Source organism: Pleurotus ostreatus (genome assembly GCF_014466165.1).
Source record: "Pleurotus ostreatus strain PC9 chromosome Unknown scaffold_4, whole genome shotgun sequence".
Taxonomy (NCBI): domain Eukaryota; kingdom Fungi; phylum Basidiomycota; class Agaricomycetes; order Agaricales; family Pleurotaceae; genus Pleurotus; species Pleurotus ostreatus.
Window position 1 is genome coordinate 2,598,963 of NW_023503159.1, and position 20,532 is coordinate 2,619,494.

A 20,532-nucleotide genomic window follows, 5' to 3' on the forward strand; every position below is an offset into this window, starting at 1 on the left:
TGGATCACCCAGCCCCATTCAAATAACACTTGATGGGGATTGTAAGCAAAGACGGCGGCACCATTTCCAAAATGAACCTGACGTACCACCCATTATTCCCAGATTTCCAGCTCTACGTTGGCGCATCCACAGCCAATAAAAATACCCGTCTGATCCAAGAAAGCGCAAGAGAACTCGGACCCTTCATGTCGTTGCGTGAGTAGGCGCAGATCCAATGCGGCGGATGGTTGAACGGTGGTGAGAAGCAAAGAGCGGAGTTCAAAAGTGCATCCAAATCTGGTTCAAGTTGGGAAATTCCCCAATTTGGATGTAACCATCGGTACTATTCCTGCTCATCCTCAGACCACAGATGTAGCTAGCAAGGTCCGAGCGTCTGAGAGACATTGAACAATATAGACTTGACCACAATCTGGTCCTATGATTCCCTGAAAGTGAGTACAATGGCACACTCATCTGGTACCACCATTGGCTTACCCTTCGTCTCCAGACTTTGATACAGGCAGCCGTAATGCAGCAGAGCACATGCGGGCACATTCGCCGCCTTACTATACACGTATGAAGCTTGGAACGAGGTGGAAACCAGGGTCCGTCACTGGAATACCTCTGTAACTTGCACACCCTCAAACCTACTCAAGTTCACTATTCTACATTATAGGTCGAGCCACAGTGTAGTAGGCGCGCTGATGGCACTCATATACTATGGATACTACTCACATAGACACCCCTCAGACACCCCTCCAACTGCGACATCCCAGGAAATTATTCCAAGTCCATTCCCGACCCTCTTCTCCCGCCCGTACTCATCTCTCTGCATCCAATTCAAATCGCCAGGTCCCCGTCCTTTGATGTGATGTAATAGGCGCGCTTAGTTGGCTCGCTTAGCGTACAACGTAAGTCTTAGCATTCCTCTTTTTTTCTCGAAGCTCTCAAGCGTCCTGATGCCGGATATGCTTGAAAACACCGTTCCCGACAATAGCGCACCTTTTCCCTATATAATGGGTGTCGTTTTGGCTGAGGTATACCCATCTCCCACTTTGGTACTCATCTCCTGTCTCCTCCTCCTCTTCAGCTCTTCCTTTCAGCTCATTTCATCGGCCTTTGCTAATCCCCTATCACCTCCTATTCGACTTTGCATGGTTCGTCGTCGAGTTCTTTACTTATGAACTATGCTAACAATCTTTATTAGTGACCGTTGACTCTTACTGCCTGGTGAGTGCCCGTTTGTCAGTCTCGATGCAGCCGAACTGACTATAATACAATTGCAGCAGCTGTGCAATAATTACGGATGCTCCCACTTTGAGGTCAGTCTGTTTCTATCATGAACGCTCAACGGCACCCATTGTTCTTACCGCGTATTACCAGTACCAGCTCACTTTCAACGGCCGTCAGCGAACTGACAAAGAACTGAATGGAACGGCAAGTCAAGCAAGTACTTTACAATCTGATGCGTGCCTACCACCTAACGACCAATCCTTAGAGAATTGACTACCGATTTGATGATTGAAACGAGCTAATGGTGAGTATCAGCCTATTTCATCATGAACTGACATGTTACTTACATTGGCCACCAACCACCTCAGGTATCTCTACTTGGTTGGTTCGGACGAGGGATCATCAAGGTTTATACCACCGGCGAACCCGGGCTAGCAGTGTAGACGGATCGTCCCCAATTGGACGCCGAACGTTAGTAAGTGGCTGCTGTCCTCAATTCAATCCTGTTCGCTGAGCTGATTTTGTCGTGAGGATGCAGGTTCCCTTTAACCGTGGCGACCCGAGACTTGAACCTCCAACGACTGAACAGATTGTTCGTGGTGTATTGATTCTTCGCGGCCCCAATTGATTGTCTCAGATGAACTCTGCTTCAAGGTCAGTTCGTTCCAAGATTAAATGAACCCAATCTGACTCACTCGTTCCTTGTAGAACTAGGCGAACACAGATCTTCAGCTATCTTCAGGGTGTGCCACGTCGTCGTGTAGTCACGACCACCACGACAAAGATATCTCTCTTGGTTCGATTCCGAGAGGTCAACACACCTTCGTTGGGGATGAACAAACGAGGGGTAAGTGTTGTCCTGAGCAAACAAACTAACGAACTGATTGGCCTGTGAACCCGTTAGATATCTAACGTAGATATGCTGGCACAGTGGCTAACGGCGCGTGATGTGGACAAACCGAGGGAAATCGTCGGGAATCGTCAGAGAAATGAGCACACCGGTAAGTGATCTTTACCAACGGCCTCATTACCAACCGCTGAGCTGACTTCATCTTTGGGGATGTAAGTCATCCCCTGCCGTTTGACCAAACAGTCGGGCCCGTCGACTCGCTCGCCAATTCAATACTACGTAGGCATGCACCGGCTATATTCGAGCCAGCTTGCTGGTCCACTTGCCACCGTGCTCTGTCGAACTAGCACACCACCCACATCCTTGACACGCACGAGCACACGATGTGAACCGCGCTGAGAATGGACGCCAAGCCACACTATCTATGTGCCACGTCGCCGTACGCAGGGTCCCTAGTAAGTCTTGAATCGTGCTCGTAGTGCTCATGTAATGCCTTTGAAGCGTTGGGGAATGTCCGCAGCCCCGTCGATACGTCGGTCGGCGTCAACGAGGGTCGCGCAGTTGCTCATCCACGATTACGGAGCAGCAACGTTAGACAAGAGACGCATCGACATCGACATCGACTGCGGCATAAATGTGAGTCAGCTCGTCGTCATACACATCAAATAACTTGCTCACCAGCCGTCCCTACTAGAGAAACCTCGTTCCCGACGAGCGGATCCCGCACGTTGTGGCATACTGCAGGCTTCAAGTTTATCCAGCGCGGCACAGCCGATTCGTCCTAGTCGATGATTGCGGCACCACACACGGCTCACGAGGCGGAATGACAAAGCCAACACCGTTATCCAGCACGTTGAGCCGCTGGACAACACTGTCGGCGTCGAGCGCGTCGTCGCTCATCCACTACACTACACGACTGTGGCCAGGACTCATTCGACACACGCACGTCGACGTGGGGGGCTGATGACCGCCCACTCAAATCTGAGCTGAGCTGAGCTGAGACGGGATGAGATCAGTAAACGTAGCCATACCCGTATCCGTAGACCCGAGAGCGAGAGACTCACCAAGGCGGCGGGGGACGCGGACTGTGGACGTCCCGTGAGCTGTGCGACCGCAACCCGACCGCAAAGAAGGGTGTGTCCAACATCCAGGATGCAGGTTGGGATCCTGAGTGCTGAGTGCCGCGAACCATAATCCGTAGATCGTAAACGGCTCGAGCAGACTGGACGGCGGGAAATGTGATGAGCGCGCGCGATCCAATGAGTGAGACTGCGACTGCGAGTGCGAGTGAGTGAGTAGTTTCTGTCCGTGGATCGACCGTACGTGCGACTGATGGAGTGTAAAGACAGGCGGGCCGTCCACGAAGTCGGCCACGTTGACGCTGAATCTACTATCACCATCACCGTTAGCACATACCCACACACCCACGAAACGAATAACGAACCGGTGCATACCTTATCCTTGTCCACCCCCTCCGCCCGCCTGTATAGCTGATCCCGCTTATCTAGCTCCCCCGAATCCCTCAACCAACCAAACCAACCAACCAACCACGCACGCACGCACGTAAGCACCAACCAAACCCATTTATTCAGATATTCAAAACCTACAAACCTATCTAAGACTGACGTTACTTGGGTTTAGATTTTATGTTACCCATCTATCAATCGCCGCCGGATCGCGCGCGACTGCCTTCCACAGCGCCATGGTTTCGCTGCGACCTGCGAGCAAGATGTTAGCGTCGAGATACCCGATGAGGAATGGGAATAAGAGTGAAAGGTACGTACCTATCCGAGCTGTTCTTTTCTTTTTCATTTCCCATTCCTCGTGTCGTTTTGTTTCGTTTCGCTTGGTCACTCGTCGCCCTCTTCTCTGCTCTGTCGTGTTCGTCGTCCTGTTCACGTTCGTTTACCCTCACTATCCATTTCGTTCGCCTTTCGTTGGTCTTGCATCACGTCTCCTTGGTTCGTACTAACCTGTCTGCCTTTCAGTTACCCGCGCGTCTCACCTTCGACGCAATCAACATCGTCGACGCCGCCTTCGACCCATCAACACTTCGACCCATCAACACCTCGTAGCTCGTAGCTCGTGGTCCGTACTTCCCTAGAACAGCAACAAAGTAAGCCCCTCCCCAAACGTGCCTTTGCGAACACGCCTACTCACCTCGTCAACGCAGCGCGCAAGATCACACCATCTAACTCTAACCGTATGACTGCCTGCCTACCTTCTAACGAACATGCCTACCTTCTAACGGAACCGAAAACGAAAACGCCAGGTCGGTGCGTGTCTTCATCGTCTCATTGTGTTTCGTTCTGTTTTTCTTTTCTTTTTCCTTTATATTTCCCTCCCTCCATTCGTCCTCGTCCTCGTGCCTGCTCCTGCTCCTGTTCGCCTCTTACCGCGTTCCCTGCGTCCCCATCGTTCCCTGTCGTTCCCGTTCCAGGCCCGTTTCATGTTTTCGCATTATCCTCTCCTCTCCTGATGTCGTGCCCGACCGATTGCAGCGACGACAACGTCCGCGGTCTTGACGATGCCTTCAATGTCTTTGGTACGGCTGTGGCATTGGGTCACTGTGGCGTCCTTGTTGCGAAGCATGGATGCAACTGGGCTGCCGACGATATCGCTACGACCGAGGACTACAGCATGTGCGCCGGGCAACAATTTCCCTGTCTCCTCGAGTAATCTTATCACAGCCGCGGGAGTGCAAGGTGAGAACAACGGATCAGAAGCCTTGGATGAGAGGTGGCCGATGTTGTACGCATGAAAACTTTGAGATCGTCAATGAGCAAGCAACGCAGCGACGATCGTGTGACGCACCCGTCAACATCCTTCTCCGGACTAATGGATTCCATAACGGTACGCTCACCCTGAGCGTCGATATGTTGGCCAAGGGGAAGTTGTACCAAAATACCACTGATCGCTTCGTTGGCGTTGAGTTTCTGGACGATTTCGATGATTTCTTCCACGGTGGATTCCGCCGGCACGGACACATGATTGAAGGAGATACCAACTTCCTCTGCAGCCTTCGCTTTCATACGAACATACGTCGAGGAATCAGGGCGAGCGCCGGCCAGCACGACCGCGAGTTGAGGCCTGAATCGAGGGAACGTGCTTTGAATGGACCTGATACGGCCTCCGACTTCATCACGTATTGATCTGTAATGGATTTGTGAGGTTTAGCAAAAAATACGGGATGGGCGCGACTCACTTTGCAATTGCGTTGCCGTCCAAGATGGTAGCCGTCGTTGGGCATGACAGTATAAAACCGTAAAGGGGCGAAAATGCAGTTCCAGTGACCACACATCTGGCCGGTAATTTGTATATGGAAACAGGACCCACGTTATTTATCCTCAAGAGGGGACGAGTAAAGGAGCGTCGCCGTCAATGCGAAGAAGGCGTAGAGGTTGGCGTGGTGAGAGTGGATGTCAGGAAGGGACGGGGTTGATATAGAGGACCTGCCAGCGACGCATCTCACCAAAATTTCAGTCATTACACCCCACCCACTGCCTCCATTCCATTCCATTCGTATCCCCACATCCCTTCCCATATCCCTTTGTGCCTTTCCTCCGTACCCCTTCGTTCGTATCCCCATCCCCCTTCATGCCCATCCCCCTTCATCCCCTTCGCATTGTCGCATCCCCTTCGCATCGTCGCAGTCCAGCGTCCGCCTGCCCAGCTGCAGGGGCACGCTCGTACAGGCTCGTACCCGCATCCGGATCCACGTTCACGTTCACGCTGTGCGTCTTCGTGCTGTGTTGAGCATTCGAGTTCATTCGAGCTCGTTTGTGTTGTGTTCGTGTTCGTTCGAGTTCGGCTGTGTTTGTGTTCGTGCATTCGTGTGTTCGAGTTCGTTCGTGTTGTGTTCGTTTGTTGCGTTTGTGTTCGTTCGAGTTCGTGTGTTCGTATCCGTTTGTGTGGTGTTCGTTTGTTCGTGTTCGTCTTCATTTTCTTCACCCTTCACTTCGTTTCCTTCGCTTCGTTTCCTTCGTCTCTTCTCGTCGTGTCTCGCACTCCCGACCCAAACCCACGCTAGCCCACTCACTCCATCTCACAGCACCACGACGCATGGCGCACTCGTCAGCCGCGCGCCCGTTTCTAGTTTCTTTCAGGCTTCTTTTCTCTTCCTTCTGGTCTGTTTTGTGTTTCTTCGTCCTTGTGCCGTTTTGGGGTTTTCGTCTGGAATTCTTCGTGCTTGGGGTTTTGCATTTCTGAGTCGGGGTTCGCGTTGCGTAGTTTTCATTCGTTGGCAGTGTTTCGGCGCGTGCACCCCATTTGGTTCGTTCTGGGGTATGCGTAGTGGTGTTATCCGCAGATGTAGTTGCCGGGGTCGTGGTTGCTGGGGTAGACAGGATCGCAGAGTTGTGCTGAGTGCGCGTTCGGGGTCATGCGAGAATGGAGACGAGCGTGGATGAATGAGGGGTTGTGTAGGGTCGTGGTGCCACATTTGCCGGTGGCGGGAGACTCAGGGATCGCTGGCGTGGTCTCGAAGGCTATAGAGGGCCTTGTGGGAGGCTTTCCTAGCCGAATGGACGGCGGGAGGCGGGGCAGACGTGCATGAGTGAGTGAGAGTGAGAGACGTCGCGTCGGATATGGTGAAATCAACAGGCTGAGAGGGAAACCCGTGGACCACGGCGCGTGAAGTTTGCAGAGTTCGTGGGGGATGTATGTATGCGTGCGTGCTTGAAAGGCCTTGTGGAGTCGAGAGGGGGCTGGGTTGGAGGACCAGTGGACGCGATAGTGAGGGAGGGGAGAGCGTGGATTGAGTGAGAGATGGCTGCATTGGCGTGAAAACGTGGAGTGAGGGACCGTATGAGGTCGTGTCGATGGTTGCCTTACGCGCAGCAAAGGCCGTTGAGTGGAGAGGCGACGGGATTGTGCAGGGATAGACCATGTGTGTGTGAGAGACGAGGGATGGCTGGGTTACGCCGCCGAGGAGACGCGACCTATGATGCCATCGACGTCACTGTGGCCACAGGAACTTACAGGAACGAGGAGGAGAAAGCTTCACTGGGCGCTAGAGATCATGTGACTAACCCTCCGTGTTCTTGAAGTTTTGACTTCGAACTTAAAGCTATACTTCCCGCTGTCACTGTCAGCGCCGGCACATGCTGCCTAACTGGCGACCATCACCACTACATAGGTCGCTACTGATAATAAGACCTTGACCGTACACCTGCACCTCCACGCTAGCTCGACGATGCACTTCAATCTATTCTCCTATCTCGTTGCTTGTTTCCTTCTCTTGAGCAGCCTGCCTGTTCAAGTCTCTGGTGCGCCCCTTTGATCAACTGCCCAGTGACCATCTCATTGTCTTGGTAGCCTATTTCGTCGTAACGTCTCCTGGGGAAGGTACCGTTTGGCACGTAGGTGCTGCGAACCCAATCACATGGAGCAAAGGAGTCATGGACGGAATCAATTCGTTCGACATTGAGATGAATCGCATGAACGGGGACGGTCTTCACTTCCTCGCAAGAAACGGTGAGTCCCCCTTCCTAGTTTCGCTTGGTGTTTATGACATACCCAATCGATGAGACAGTCCCCAACACGGTTCACTCTCTCAATGTGTTCCTCCAGGACGTACCCCCCGGGGACGACTACTTTCTCCTTTTTGTCAATTCGACGCACGGAGTCTTGCACACCACGTCCAAGAGATTCTCGGTAGTCTCTTCAGACAGCGGTGCAGCCCCTGACTCCAACGCGCCGACTGTAACAATCAGCGGCGCACCAAACCCTTCGCAAGCATTTGCGACGACCTACGCTGCCGTTCCCAACGGTGCGCCCCACGACATTGGGGTGCCTTTGTTGGGCATGGCAGCCTTGGTCTTTGGGGGGATATTCGGCGTCTTGTGTACACTGTAGCGGCCTTTCCTGGCATCATCGGACACTTCGGACTCACACCTAGATTTACCCTGGATATACGCTATGGATGTGGACTATCTTCAGCTGATATTATGTTATCTTCGCTCCATGGTCATATTGTTTATATTTCTTGATGACATCTATTGGATCTAGACGGACACTTCCCTGCCTGACTTGCCTAGCTGTGTCATAATATCCAACCTTGCGCTCTGACGCTTCCTAACTGGGGTCTTGTAAGCCCCATGCTTGTTAGTGGCTACATTTCGCATGGTGGTCGGTAAGCTTTCATGCTAACGGCCTAAGTTAAATGCATCGTTTACGGTATCAGTCGGGACGAACTCGTCACGAGCATTTTGTCGTCTTGGGAGCGACTGGAACTGTACCTCATGGGCACCTGGGACACTGATAGTAGCCAAAGTCATACTGAAAACATCGCCAACAACCTCGTAAGTCGAGAGCTCGTCTAATCCCGATCCTTTAGCAAACATGCAGGAGCGGTTGAGAAGGTTAGAACAGTGGGAAGGGCGCGAGAAGTGGTATGTGTTTGATCAAAGGCAATTTCTGCGGGGCTTGCTTTAGCAAGGTAGCCCCATAGACGATCCCTTTGATATCGTATCAGCACTCGGCCTTCACGGACATATCATCAAAGGAATCACAAGTTCAGCGCACAGTGTCTAAATGTACGCCACCGACATCCGCATAAAGCTACATTAATGGGGTCGTTTGGCGAGTGTTTTACATCGGAGGTATGTATGTAGCTATGAAGCCAAGTCGCACGTCAGCAACCGGAGAAATCCAAGGTTGCAGAAGCTCACATTAATATGATCAAAGATGCATTTCGGATTCGTCTACGGGCCATTTCAAGCGCTTCACCTTCCCTGGCAATGGGTTCCCCGTCATTTCTGCCATGCATATCTTGACCCAGTCGAAGCACCGCTCGCAGTCGACGTCGAAGTGGGTCTCGCATTTGCAGGTCTGGCTCTCCTTCCGGTAGCGCACGGCACCTACATCGAATATGTTGAGGGATTTGCGTTGCTGAAAATAGAACGCATGAGTATGCCACCTCGACAGAATAGCATGTGCACGCACCGCTAAATCACTCGATCTGCGCGTTATTCTGCTGCCACAGTGATTCCTTGTTTGGTAACGACTTTCCTTTTTTGCGTCGAATTTCCTTATTTGATACCGTGGGAACAAAAAACAGCGTAGTCCAAAGCATCTTTCAGTTGCGTTTCGGTGCAGCATAGGTTCCCCGTGCATTCCCCTTTATGCAGTAGAGTGTTAGCTTCGGCCATCAGTGACTTACCTTACTGACCGTAACCCCTTTACTAATATAGAGAGTTAGTTTTGGTTACTAGACATAGCAAGTGACTTACCCTAGTTGAGTTTCGGCATAGAACATGGCGATGTAGAAAGACAGGCATCAAGGGGATTCTTGGTACGCCTCCCCCTCCTCCCGACCACTATTTATCCCTCCAGCACGGTGCACTGACCACTCCCTGCCAGCAAGTCCCCGTTACAATGCTAAGTCAGTCAGCACTTGGCATCCATTGTTTGCTCTGACTTGGCAGATGCGTGTTCGGATCAGATACTCTGTTACGTTAGAACCGTGAAAATATTTTTGAGGTAATCGGAGGTAAGTCACTGTATTGATAGGAGTTCCCCAAAGTCTTTTATTGGTGAAGGTGCAATACACTGAATACAGTACTCTACAATAAGCAGCAGAATATATAAGTAGGATGGATATGATAATGTAGTAGCGTAGAGAAGTGAGTTGAGACAATGGTTCGGCGAATGACTTTGACAGAAGGATAAGGGAAGACACGTAATGTGATATGTTGGGCACCGAAAGGAGTATGCAAACACAAGGTGCTCAAGCACTTCTGTAGTTTACGGTGAGAGTTCAACGGGGATTGGATGAGCATCCATGCCGGCGCAGGAACTTGGAAGAATGAATAGGCAAGGTGTGAGGAATACAGAGCTCCAAATGGCAGTAAAATGGCATGAGAATATTGTGCTTGGAATGTTGACGGCATCATTGGGTGCATCCCTTGAGTTTACGAAGAAGATAGAAAGGGCCGGGAAGAGTACACAGGCTGACTACTGATAAAACGGCACCAGAATATTGAACTACAGTACTGCAAGTGAAGTATGAAGCACCCAAATGAATAGGCAAGCCAACAGGGATATGGAACACCGAACAACAACAAAACAGCAGCGAAATCTTGAATTCAAACAATAGAGGCCCCGAGGATCATAGTGAGGTGCTGGTGATTGAGAGGATACTTTGAGTATTCTGGTAGCGAAGGGAGAGAGGAGCGGGGAAGAGGGTAATAAGAGCAAAGGACAAAGGCCACTTATGATTTTGAGAGGCCGCCAGATCAATTGTTTTGAGGAAATTGACCGTCAAAACGCACGAATATTTACCAGCTTCAGCGCTCGTGAATCAACGTGAGGAGGGGATAAAATGGACGGTAAGGGCAAGTTGCCGGGCGCTCGTAGATCTAAACTTGACATTTTGAGGTAATCTAGAGGGCTGGTTGAGCGGTGGCTTCAGGGTGGCGCTGAGGATTTCGCAATCAAACTCCTTTGTTTGCCGCACAGGTGCCGGTACAAAGTTGACATGGAATGGTTGCGAAGAGCTGGTTGCGGGATGCTCATATAACAATTTTCAACATTCTGGGGGTATTTTTGAGCGTGCTTGGGCATTTGCTGGAGTAGCAGGTAGCGGGAGGGGTAGTGGTAACGATAACGGGACCTCGGAGTCGAGGGAACAAGGAAGGAGGCAGGTGTCGACACAAAATCATTGCGAACAGCAGGTCGCGGAACACTCATACAACAATTTTCGGATTTTTGAGGCTATTCCTAAGCGATCATGGCCGTTTGGTGGAGTAGTGGGTGGTCAGAGGGGTAGCGGGAACGATAACGGAACCTCAGAGTCAAGGGAACAAGGGAGGAGATGGGCAGACGTTTGCGTGGAAGCCAGGTCAAATTGCGACACTATGCCTGGGCGTAGACGATGCCTGTACAACAGATACGATGGGCAGGTCGGCGGAAGCCCGTACAACAATTTTGAAAATTCATGGTGTAGTTTGCTGGCTTGCAGTGGTGGAAGAACAGAGGTCGCTTTTAGGAAGGCTGGGGTGCTCCCAGCGACATGCCTGTGAAGTGCAGCCACCCAGAGTCAGATAGTGCGACTGAACGGATGAACCAAAACGGTGCGAAGGGAGAGCGATGACGATGGTGCCATATGTCTGCAGCGCAGAGAGCGGGAGAGTGTGTGTATATGGATCACCCAGCCCCATTCAAATAACACTTGATGGGGATTGTAAGCAAAGACGGCGGCACCATTCCCAAAACGAACCTGACGTACCACCCATTATTCTCCCGGAGTTCCAGCTCTACGTTGGCGCATCCACAGCCAATAAAAATACCCGTCTGATCCAAGAAAGCGCAAGAGAATTCGGACCCTTCATGTCGTTGCGTGAGTAGGCGCAGATCCGATGCGGCGGATGGTTGAACGGTGGTGAGAAGCAAAGAGCGGAGTTTGAAAGTGCATCCAAATCTGGTTCAAGTCGGGAAATTCCCCAATTTGGATGTAACCGTCGGTACTATTCCTGCTCATCCTCAGACCACAGATGTAGCTAGCAAGGTCCGAGCGTCTGAGAGACATTGAACAATATAGACTTGACCACAATCTGGTCCTATGATTCCTTGAAAGTGAGTACAATGGCACACTCATCTGGTACCACCATTGGCTTACCCTTCGTCTCCAGACTTTGATACAGGCAGCTGTAATGCAGCAGAGCACATGCGGGCACATTCACCGCCTTACTATACATGTATGAAGCTTGGCACAAGGTGGAAACCAGGGTCTGTCACTGGAATACCTCCGTAACTTGCACACCCTCAAACCTACTCAAGTTCACTATTCTACATTATAGGTCGAGCCACAGTGTAGTAGGTGCGCTGATGGAACTCATATACTATGGATACTACTCACATAGACACCCCTCAGGCACCCCTCCAACTGCGACATCCCAGGAAATTATTCCAAGTCCATTCCCGACCCTCTTCTCCCGCCCGTACTCATCTCTCTGCATCCAATTCAAATCGCCAGGTCCCCGTCCTTTGATGTGATGTAATAGGCGCGCTTAGTCGGCTCGCTTAGCGTACAACGTAAGTCTTAGCATTCCTCTTTTTTTCTCGAAGCTCTCAAGCGTCCTGATGCCGGATACGCTTGAAAACACCGTTCCCGACAATAGCGCACCTTTTCCCTATATAATGGGCGTCGTTTTGGCTGAGGTATACCCATCTCCCACTCTGGTACTCATCTCCTGTCTCCTCCTCCTCTTCAGCTCTTCCTTTCTGCTCATTTCATCGGCCTTTGCCAATCCCCTATCACCTCCTATTCGACTTTGTATGGCTCGTCGTCGAGTTCTTTACTTATGAACTATGCTAACGATCTTTATTAGTGACCGTTGACTCTTACTGCCTGGTGAGTGTCCGTTTGTCAGTCTCGATGCAGCCGAACTGACTATAATACAATTGCAGCAGCCGTGCAATGATTACGGATGCTCCCACTTTGAGGTCAGTCTGTTTCTATCACGAACGGCTTCAAGATAACTCAGTCTTTGTCCTAGTAAGCCAAGTATATTACATCGTTGCGAATACTAACTGGTACTCTAGCTAGACATTGTTACTATCCACAGCCATCACAACAAAGATATCCTGTTGCAATAATCATTGGTAAGCTCATTCAGTCTCAACGGCACCCATTGTTCTTACCGCGTATTACCAGTACCAGCTTACTTTCAACGGCCGTCAGCGAACTGACAAAGAACCGAATGGAACGGCAAGCACTACTCAAGCAAGTACTTTACAATCTGATGCGTGCCTACCACCTAACGACCAATCCTTAGAGAATCGACTACCGATTCGATGATCAAAACGAGCTGATGGTGAGTATCAGCCTATTCATCATGAACTGACATGTTACTTACACTGGCCACCAACACCTCAGGTATCTCTACTTGGTTGGTTCGGACGAGGGATCATCAAGGTTTATACCACCGACAAACCCGGGCTAGCAGCGTAGATGGATCGTCCCCAATTGGACGCCGAACATTAGTAAGTGGCTGCTGTCCTCAATGCAATCCTGTTCGCTGAGCTGATTTTGTCGTGAGGATGCAGGTTCCCTTTAACCGTGGCGACTCGAGACTTGAACCTCCAACGACCGAACAGATTGTTTGTGGTGTATTGATTCTTCGCGGCCCCAATTGATTGTCTCAGATGAACTCTGCTTCAAGGTCAGTTCGTTCCGAGATTAAATGAACCCAATCTGACTCACTCGTTCCTTGTAGAACTAGGCGAACACAGATCTTCAGCTATCTTCAGGGTGCGCCACGTCGTCGTGTAGTCACGACCACCACGACAAAGACATCTCTCTTGGTTTGATTCCGAGAGGTCAACACACCTTCGTTGGGGATGAACAAACGAGGGGTAAGTGTTGTCCTGAGCAAACAAACTAACGAACTGATTGGCCTGTGAACCCGTTAGATATCTAACGTAGATATGCTGGCACAGTGGCTAACGGCGTGTGATGTGGACAAACCGAGGGAAATCGTTGGGAATCGTCAGAGAAATGAGCACGCCGGTAAGTGATCTTTACCGACGGCCTCATTACCAACCGCCGAGCTGACTTCATCTTTGGGGATGTAAGTCATCCCCTGCCGTTTGACCAAACAGTCGGGCCCGTCGACTCGCTCGCCAATTCAATACTATGCAGGCATGCATCGACTATCTTCGAGCCAGCTTGCTGGTCCACTTGCCACCGTGCTCTGTCGAACTAGCACACCACCCACGTCCTCGACACGCACGAGCACATGATGTGAACCGCGCTGAGAATGGACGCCAAGCCACACTATCTATGTGCCACGTCGCCGTACGCAGGGTCCCTAGTAAGTCTCGAATCGCGCTTGTAGTGTGGAATGGCGCTCATGTAATGCCTTTGAAGCGTTGGGGAATGTCCGCAGCCCCGTCGATACGTCAGTCGGCGTCAACGAGGGTCGTGCAGTCGCTCATCCACGATCACGGAGCAGCAACGTTAGACAAGAGACGCATCGACATCGACATCGACTGCGGCATAAATGTGAGTCAGCTCGTCGTCATACACATCGAATAACTTGCTCACCAGCCGTCCCTACTAGAGAAACCTCGTTCCCGACGAGCGGATCCCACACGTTGTGGCATACTGCAGGCTTCAAGTTTATCTGGCGCGGCGCAGCCGATTCGTCCTAGTCGATGATTGCGGCACCACACACGGCTCACGAGGCGGAATGACAAGGCCAACACCGTTATCCAGCACGTTGAGCCGCTGGACAACACTGTCGGCGTCGAGTGCGTCGTCGCTCATCCACTACACTACACGACTGTGGCCAGGACTCATTCGACACGCGCACGTCGACGTGGGGGGCTGATGACCGCCCACTCAAATCTGAGCTGAGACGGGATGAGATTAGTAAACGTAGCCATACCCGTAGCCGTAGACCCGAGAGCGAGAGACTCACCAAGGCGGCGGGGGACGCGGACTGTGGACGTCCCGTGAGCTGTGCGACCGCAACCCGACCGCAAAGAAGGGTGTGTCCAACATCCAGGATGCAGGTTGGGGTCCTGAGTGCTGAGTGCCGCGAACCATAATCCGTAAATCGTAAACGGCTCAAGCAGACTGGACGGCGGGGAATGCGATGAGCGCATGCGATCCAATGAGTGAGACTGCCAGTGCGAGTGCGAGTGAGTGAGTAGTTTCTGTCCGTGGATCGACCGTACGTGCGACTGATGGAGTGAAAAGACAGGCGGGCCGTCCACGAAGTCGGCCACGTTGACGCTGAATCTACTATCACCATCACCGTTAGCACATACCCACACACCCACGAAACAAATAACGAACCGGTGCATACCCTATCCTTGTCCACCCCCTCCGCCTGCCCGTATAGCTGATCCCGCTTATGTAGCTCCCCCGAATTCCTCAACCAACCCTCAAATCCCTCAACCAACCAAACCAACCAACCAACCACGAACGCACGCAAGTAAGCACCAACCAAACCCATTTATTCAGATATTCAAAACCTACAAACCTACCTAACACTGACGTTACTTGTGTTTAGATTTTATGTTACCCATCTATCAATCGCCGCCGGATCGCGCGCGACTGCCTTCCACAGCGCCATGGTTTCGCTGAGACCTGCGAGCAAGACGTTAGCATCGAGATACCCGATGAGGAATGGGAATAAGAGTGAAAGGTACGTACCTATCCGAGCTGTTCTTTTCTTTTTCTTTTCCCATTCCTCGTGTCGTTTCGTTTCGTTTCGCTTGGTCACTCGTCGCCCTCTTCTCTGCTGTCGTGTTCGTCATCCTGTTCACGTTCGTTTACCCTCACTATCCATTTCGTTCACCTTTCGTTGGTCTTGCATCGCGTCTCCTTGGTTCGTACTAACCTGTCTGCCTTTCAGTTACCCGTACGTCTCACCTTCGACGCAATCAACATCGTCGACGCCGCCTTCGACCCATCAACACCTCGTAGCTTGTAGCTCGTGGTCCGTACTTCCCTAGAACAGCAACAAAGTAAGCCCCTCCCCAAACGTGCCTTTGCGAACACGCCGACTCACCTCGTCAACGCAGCGCGCAAGATCACACCATCTAACTCTAACCGTATGACCGGCTGCCTACCTTCTAACTGAACCGAGAACAAAAACGAAAACGAAAACGCCAGCTCGGTGCGTGTCTTCTTCGTCTCATTGTGTTTCGTTCTGTTTTTCTTTTCTTTTTCTTTATATTTCCCCTGCGTTCGTTTCTGTTCCTTCTCTCCCTCCCTCCCTCCATTCGTCCTCGTCCTCGTGCCTGCTCCTGCTCCTGTTCACCTCTTACCGCGTTCCCTGCGTCCCCATCGTTCCCTGTCGTTCCCGTTCCAGGCCCGTTTCATGTTTTCGCATTATCCTCTCCTCTCCTGATGTCGTGCCCGACCGATTGCAGCGACGACAACGTCCGCGGTCTTGACGATGCCTTCAATGTCTTTGGTACGGCTGTGGCATTGGGTCACTGTGGCGTCCTTGTTGCGAAGCATGGATGCAACTGGGCTGCCGACGATATCGCTACGACCGAGGACTACAGCATGTGCGCCGGGCAACAATTTCCCTGTCTCCTCGAGTAATCTTATCACAGCCGCGGGAGTGCAAGGTGAGAACAACGGATCAGAAGCCTTGGATGAGAGGTGGCCGATGTTGTACGCATGAAAACTTTGAGATCGTCAATGAGCAAGCAACGCAGCGACGATCGTGTGACGCACCCGTCAACATCCTTCTCCGGACTAATGGATTCCGTAACGGTACGCTCACCCTGAGCGTCGATATGTTGGCCAAGGGGAAGTTGTACCAAAATACCACTGATCGCTTCGTTGGCGTTGAGTTTCTGGACGATTTCGACGATTTCTTCCATGGTGGATTCCGCCGGCACGGACACATGATTGAAGGAGATACCAACTTCCTCTGCAGCCTTCGCTTTCATACGAACATACGTCGAGGAATCAGGGCGAGCGCCGGCCTGCACGACCGCGAGTTGAGGCCTGAATCGAGGGAACGTGCTTTGAATGGACCTGATACGGCCTCCGACTTCATCGCGTATTGATCTGTAATGGATTCGTGAGGTTTAGCAAAAAATACGGGATGGGCGCGACTCACTTTGCAATTGCGTTGCCGTCCAAGATGGTAGCCGTCGTTGGGCATGACAGTATAAAACCGTAAAGGGGCGAAAATGCGGTTCCAGTGACCACGCATCTGGCCGGTAATTTGTATATGGAAACGGGACCCACGTTATTTATCCTCAAGGGGGGACAAGTAAAGGAGTGTCGCCGTCAATGCGAAGAAGGCATAGAGGTTGGCGTGGTGAGAGTGGATGTCAGGAAGGGACGGGGTTGATATAGAGGACCTGCCAGCGACGCATCTCACCAAAATTTCAGTCATTACACCCCACCCACTGCCTCCATTCCATTCCATTCGTATCCCCACATCCCTTCCCATATCCCTTCGTTCGTATCCCCCGTATCCCTTCGTTTGTATCCCCATCCCCTTCATGCCCATCCCCTTCATCCCCTTCGCATCGTCGCATTGTCGCATCCTCTTCGCATTGTCGCAGTCCAGCGTCCGCCTGCCCAGCTGCAGGGGCGCGCTCGTACAGGCTCGTACCCGCATCCGCATCCACGTTCACGCTGTGCGTCTTCGTGCTGTGTTGAGCGTTCGAGTTCGTTTGAGTTCGTTTGTGTTGCGTTTGAGTTCGTTCGAGTTCGGCTGTGTTGTGTTTGTGTTCGTTCGAGTTCGTGCGTTCGTATCCGTTTGTGTGGTGTTCATTCGTTCGTGTTCGTCTCCGTTTTCTTCACCCTTCACTTCGTTTCCTTCGCCTCGTTTCCTTCGTCTCTTCTCGTCGCGTCTTGCACTCCCGACCCGAACCCACACTAGCCCACTCACTCCATCTCACAGCACCACGACGCACAGCGCACTCGTCAGCTGCGCGCCCGTTTCTAGTTGCTTTCAGGCTTCTTTTCTCTTTCTTTTGGTCTGTTTTGCGTTTCTTCGTCCTTGTGCCTTTTGGGGGTTTTCGTCTAAGATTCTTCGTGCTTGGGGTTTTGCATTTCTGAGTCGGGGTTCGCGTTGCGTCGTTTTCATTCGTTGGCGGTGTTTCGGCTCGTGCACCCCATTTGGTTCGTTCTGGGGTACGGGGTGTTTGCGGGGTATGCGTAGTGGTGTTATCCGTAGATGTAGTTGCCGGGGTCGTGGTTGCTGGGGTAGACAGGATCGCAGGGTTGCGCTGAGTGCGCGTCCGGGGTCATGCGAGATTGGAGACGAGTGTGGATGAATGAGGGGTTGTGTAGGGTCGTGGTGCCACGTTTGCCGGTGGCGGGAGACTGAGGGATCGCTGGCGTGGTCTCGAAGGCTATAGAGGGCCTTGTGGGAGGCTTTCCTAGCCGAATGGACGGCGGGAGGCGGGGCAGACGTGCATGAGTGAGTGAGAGTGAGAGACGTCGCGTCGGATATGGTGATTGGCTGAGTCAACGGGCTGAGAGGGAAAACCGTGGACGACGGCGCGTGAAGTTTGCAGAGTTCGTGGGGGATGTATGCGTGCGTGCTTGAAAGGCCTCGTGGAGTCGAGAGGGGGCTGGGTTGGAGGACCAGTGGACGCGATAGTGAGGGAGGGGAGAGCGTGGATTGAGTGAGGGATGGCTGCATTAGCGTGAAAACGTGGAGTGAGGGACCATATGAGGTCGTGTCAATGGTTGCCTTACGCGCAGCAAAGGCCGTTGAGTGGAGTTGTGAGAGAGACGAGGGATGGCTGGGTTACGCCAGAGCTGCTGGATAGACAGCCGAGGAGACGCGACCTATGATGCCATCGACGTCACTGTGGCCACAGGAACTTACAGGAACGAGGAGGAGACAAAGCTTCTTTGACGCACTGGGCGCTAGAGATCATGTGACTAACCCTTGAAGTTTTGACTTTGAACTTAAAGCTACACTTCCCGCTGTCACTGTCAGCGCCGGCGAATGCTGCATAAACTGGCGACCATCACCACTACATAGGTCGCTGCTGATGATAAGACCTTGACAGTACACCTGCACCTCCACGCTCGCTCGACGATGCACTTCAATCTATCCTCCTATCTCGTTGCTTGTTTCCTTCTCTTGAGCAGCCTGCCTGTTCAAGTCTCTGGTGCGCCCCTTTGATCAACTGCCCAGTGACCATCTCATTGTCTTGGTAGCCTATTTCGTCGTAACGTCTCCTGGGGAAGGTACCGTTTGGCACGTAGGTGCTGCGAACCCAATCACATGGAGCAAAGGAGTCATGGACGGAATCAATTCGTTCGACATTGAGATGAATCGCATGAACGGGGACGGTCTTCACTTCCTCGCAAGAAACGGTGAGTCCCCCTTCCTAGTTTCGCTTGGTTTGTATGACGTACTCAATCGATGAGACAGTCCCTAACACGGTTCACTCTCTCAATGTCTTCCTCCAGGACGTACCCCCCGGGGACGACTACTTTCTCCTTTTCGTCAATTCGACGCACGGAGTCTTGCACACCACGTCCAAGAGATTCTCGGTAGTCTCTTCAGACAGCGGTGCAGCCCCTGACTCCAACGCGCCGACTGTAACAATCAGCGGCGCACCAAACCCTTCGCAAGCATTTGCGACGACCTACGCTGCCGTTCCCAACGGTGCGCCCCACGACATTGGGGTGCCTTTGTTGGGCATGGCAGCCTTGGTCTTTGGGGGGATATTCGGCGTCTTGTGTACACTGTAGCGGCCTTTCCTGGCATCATCGGACACTTCGGACTCAGACCTAGATTTACCCTGGATATACGCTATGGATGTGGACTATCTTCAGCTGATATTATGTTATCTTCGCTCCATGGTCATATTGTTTATATTTCTTGATTACATCTATTGGATCTAGACGGACACTTCCCTGCCTGACTTGCCCAGCTGTGTCATAATATCTATTCATGAGCGCTCTGACGCTTCCTGACTGGGGTCTTGTAAGCCCCATGCTTGTTAGTGGCTACATTTCGTATGGTGGTCGGTAAGCTTTCATGCTAACAGCATAAGTTGAATGCATCGTTTACGGTATCAGTCGGGACGAACTCGTCACGAGTATCTTGTCGTCTTGGGAGCGACTGGAACTGTACCTCATGGGCACCTGGGACACTGATAGTAGCCAAAGTCATACTGAAAACATCGCCAACAACCTCGCAAGTCGAGAGCTCGTCTGAGCGGGTGAGTTAGAACAGTCGGAAGGGCGCGAGAAGTGGTATGTGTTTGATCAAAGGCAATTTCTGCGAGGCTTGCTTTAGCAAGGTAGCCCCACAATGCAGGACATCCGGACGATTTAGCCAATAGACGATGCCTTTGATACCGTATCAGCACTCGGCCTTCACGGACATATCACCAAAGGAATCACAAGTTCAGCGCACAGTGTCTAAATGTACGCCACCGACATCCGCATAAAGCTACATTAATGGCGTCGTTTGGCGAGTGTTTTACATCGGAGGTATGTATGTAGCTATGAAGCCAAGTCGCACGTCAGCAACCGGAGAAATCCAAGGTTGCAGAAGCTCACATTAATATGATCAAAGATGCATTTCGGATTCGTCTACGGGCCATTTCAAGCGCTTCACCTTCCCTGGCAATGGGTTCCCGGTCATTTCTGCCATGCATATCTTGACCCAGTCGAAGCACCGCTCGCAGTCGACGTCGAAGTGGGTCTCGCATTTGCAGGTCTGGCTCTCCTTCCGGTAGCGCACGGCACCAACATCAAATATGTTGAGGGATTTGCGTTGCTGAAAATAGAACGCATGAGTATGCCACCTCGACAGAATAGCATGTGCACGCACCGCTAAATCAAGCCCTGCATCGAGGCAGATATCATCCTCGATCTGCGCGTTATTCTGCTCGCGGAAATCGCACACGCAGCTGCTGCAGCATTCGTGTCCGTGCTGCGAACAGAACACGAACCCGTTCACCACAAGGATGTCGTAGTCGTTCAACATCGCTGGCTTCGCTCGGTGTTAGAG

At 51.9% G+C, this 20,532-nt stretch overlaps 7 protein-coding genes across 7 annotated transcripts; 3 read left to right on the top strand and 4 right to left on the bottom strand.

Moving 5' to 3' along the window:
- Positions 1-4,522: 4,522 nt before the first annotated feature.
- ADE3_2 (tetrahydrofolate synthase) lies at positions 4,523-5,312 on the bottom strand (the record flags this gene model as incomplete). Its single annotated transcript, XM_036776244.1, has 4 exons — positions 4,523-4,826; positions 4,877-5,152; positions 5,208-5,215; positions 5,268-5,312. The coding sequence occupies 4 exons, from the start codon at positions 5,310-5,312 to the stop codon at positions 4,523-4,525; spliced, it is 633 nt and encodes a 210-aa protein (XP_036632263.1).
- Positions 5,313-7,461: 2,149 nt separating this feature from the next.
- Positions 7,462-7,918, top strand: PC9H_006701 (uncharacterized protein; the record flags this gene model as incomplete). The annotated part of the gene is made up of 2 exons (XM_036776245.1): positions 7,462-7,537; positions 7,596-7,918. 2 exons carry the CDS (start codon positions 7,462-7,464, stop codon positions 7,916-7,918), a joined length of 399 nt encoding a protein of 132 aa, XP_036632264.1.
- An 825-nt stretch (positions 7,919-8,743) lies between these two features.
- On the bottom strand, positions 8,744-9,320 carry PC9H_006702 (uncharacterized protein; the record flags this gene model as incomplete). Its single annotated transcript, XM_036776246.1, has 3 exons — positions 8,744-8,953; positions 9,225-9,246; positions 9,295-9,320. 3 exons carry the CDS (start codon positions 9,318-9,320, stop codon positions 8,744-8,746), a joined length of 258 nt encoding a protein of 85 aa, XP_036632265.1.
- Positions 9,321-13,281: 3,961 nt separating this feature from the next.
- PC9H_006703 (uncharacterized protein) lies at positions 13,282-14,397 on the top strand (the record flags this gene model as incomplete). Its single annotated transcript, XM_036776247.1, has 6 exons — positions 13,282-13,333; positions 13,385-13,420; positions 13,478-13,574; positions 13,641-13,753; positions 13,935-14,069; positions 14,128-14,397. Coding segments are annotated over 6 exons (703 nt in total), but the record flags the coding sequence as incomplete, so codon positions are not given.
- Positions 14,398-15,908: 1,511 nt separating this feature from the next.
- Positions 15,909-17,163, bottom strand: ADE3_3 (tetrahydrofolate synthase; the record flags this gene model as incomplete). Its single annotated transcript, XM_036776248.1, has 5 exons — positions 15,909-16,212; positions 16,263-16,312; positions 16,349-16,601; positions 16,654-16,749; positions 16,808-17,163. 5 exons carry the CDS (start codon positions 17,161-17,163, stop codon positions 15,909-15,911), a joined length of 1,059 nt encoding a protein of 352 aa, XP_036632267.1.
- A 1,437-nt stretch (positions 17,164-18,600) lies between these two features.
- On the top strand, positions 18,601-19,262 carry PC9H_006705 (uncharacterized protein; the record flags this gene model as incomplete). The annotated part of the gene is made up of 3 exons (XM_036776249.1): positions 18,601-18,673; positions 18,723-18,881; positions 18,940-19,262. 3 exons carry the CDS (start codon positions 18,601-18,603, stop codon positions 19,260-19,262), a joined length of 555 nt encoding a protein of 184 aa, XP_036632268.1.
- An 826-nt stretch (positions 19,263-20,088) lies between these two features.
- Positions 20,089-20,508, bottom strand: PC9H_006706 (uncharacterized protein; the record flags this gene model as incomplete). Its single annotated transcript, XM_036776250.1, has 2 exons — positions 20,089-20,298; positions 20,353-20,508. The coding sequence occupies 2 exons, from the start codon at positions 20,506-20,508 to the stop codon at positions 20,089-20,091; spliced, it is 366 nt and encodes a 121-aa protein (XP_036632269.1).
- Positions 20,509-20,532: the final 24 nt, after the last annotated feature.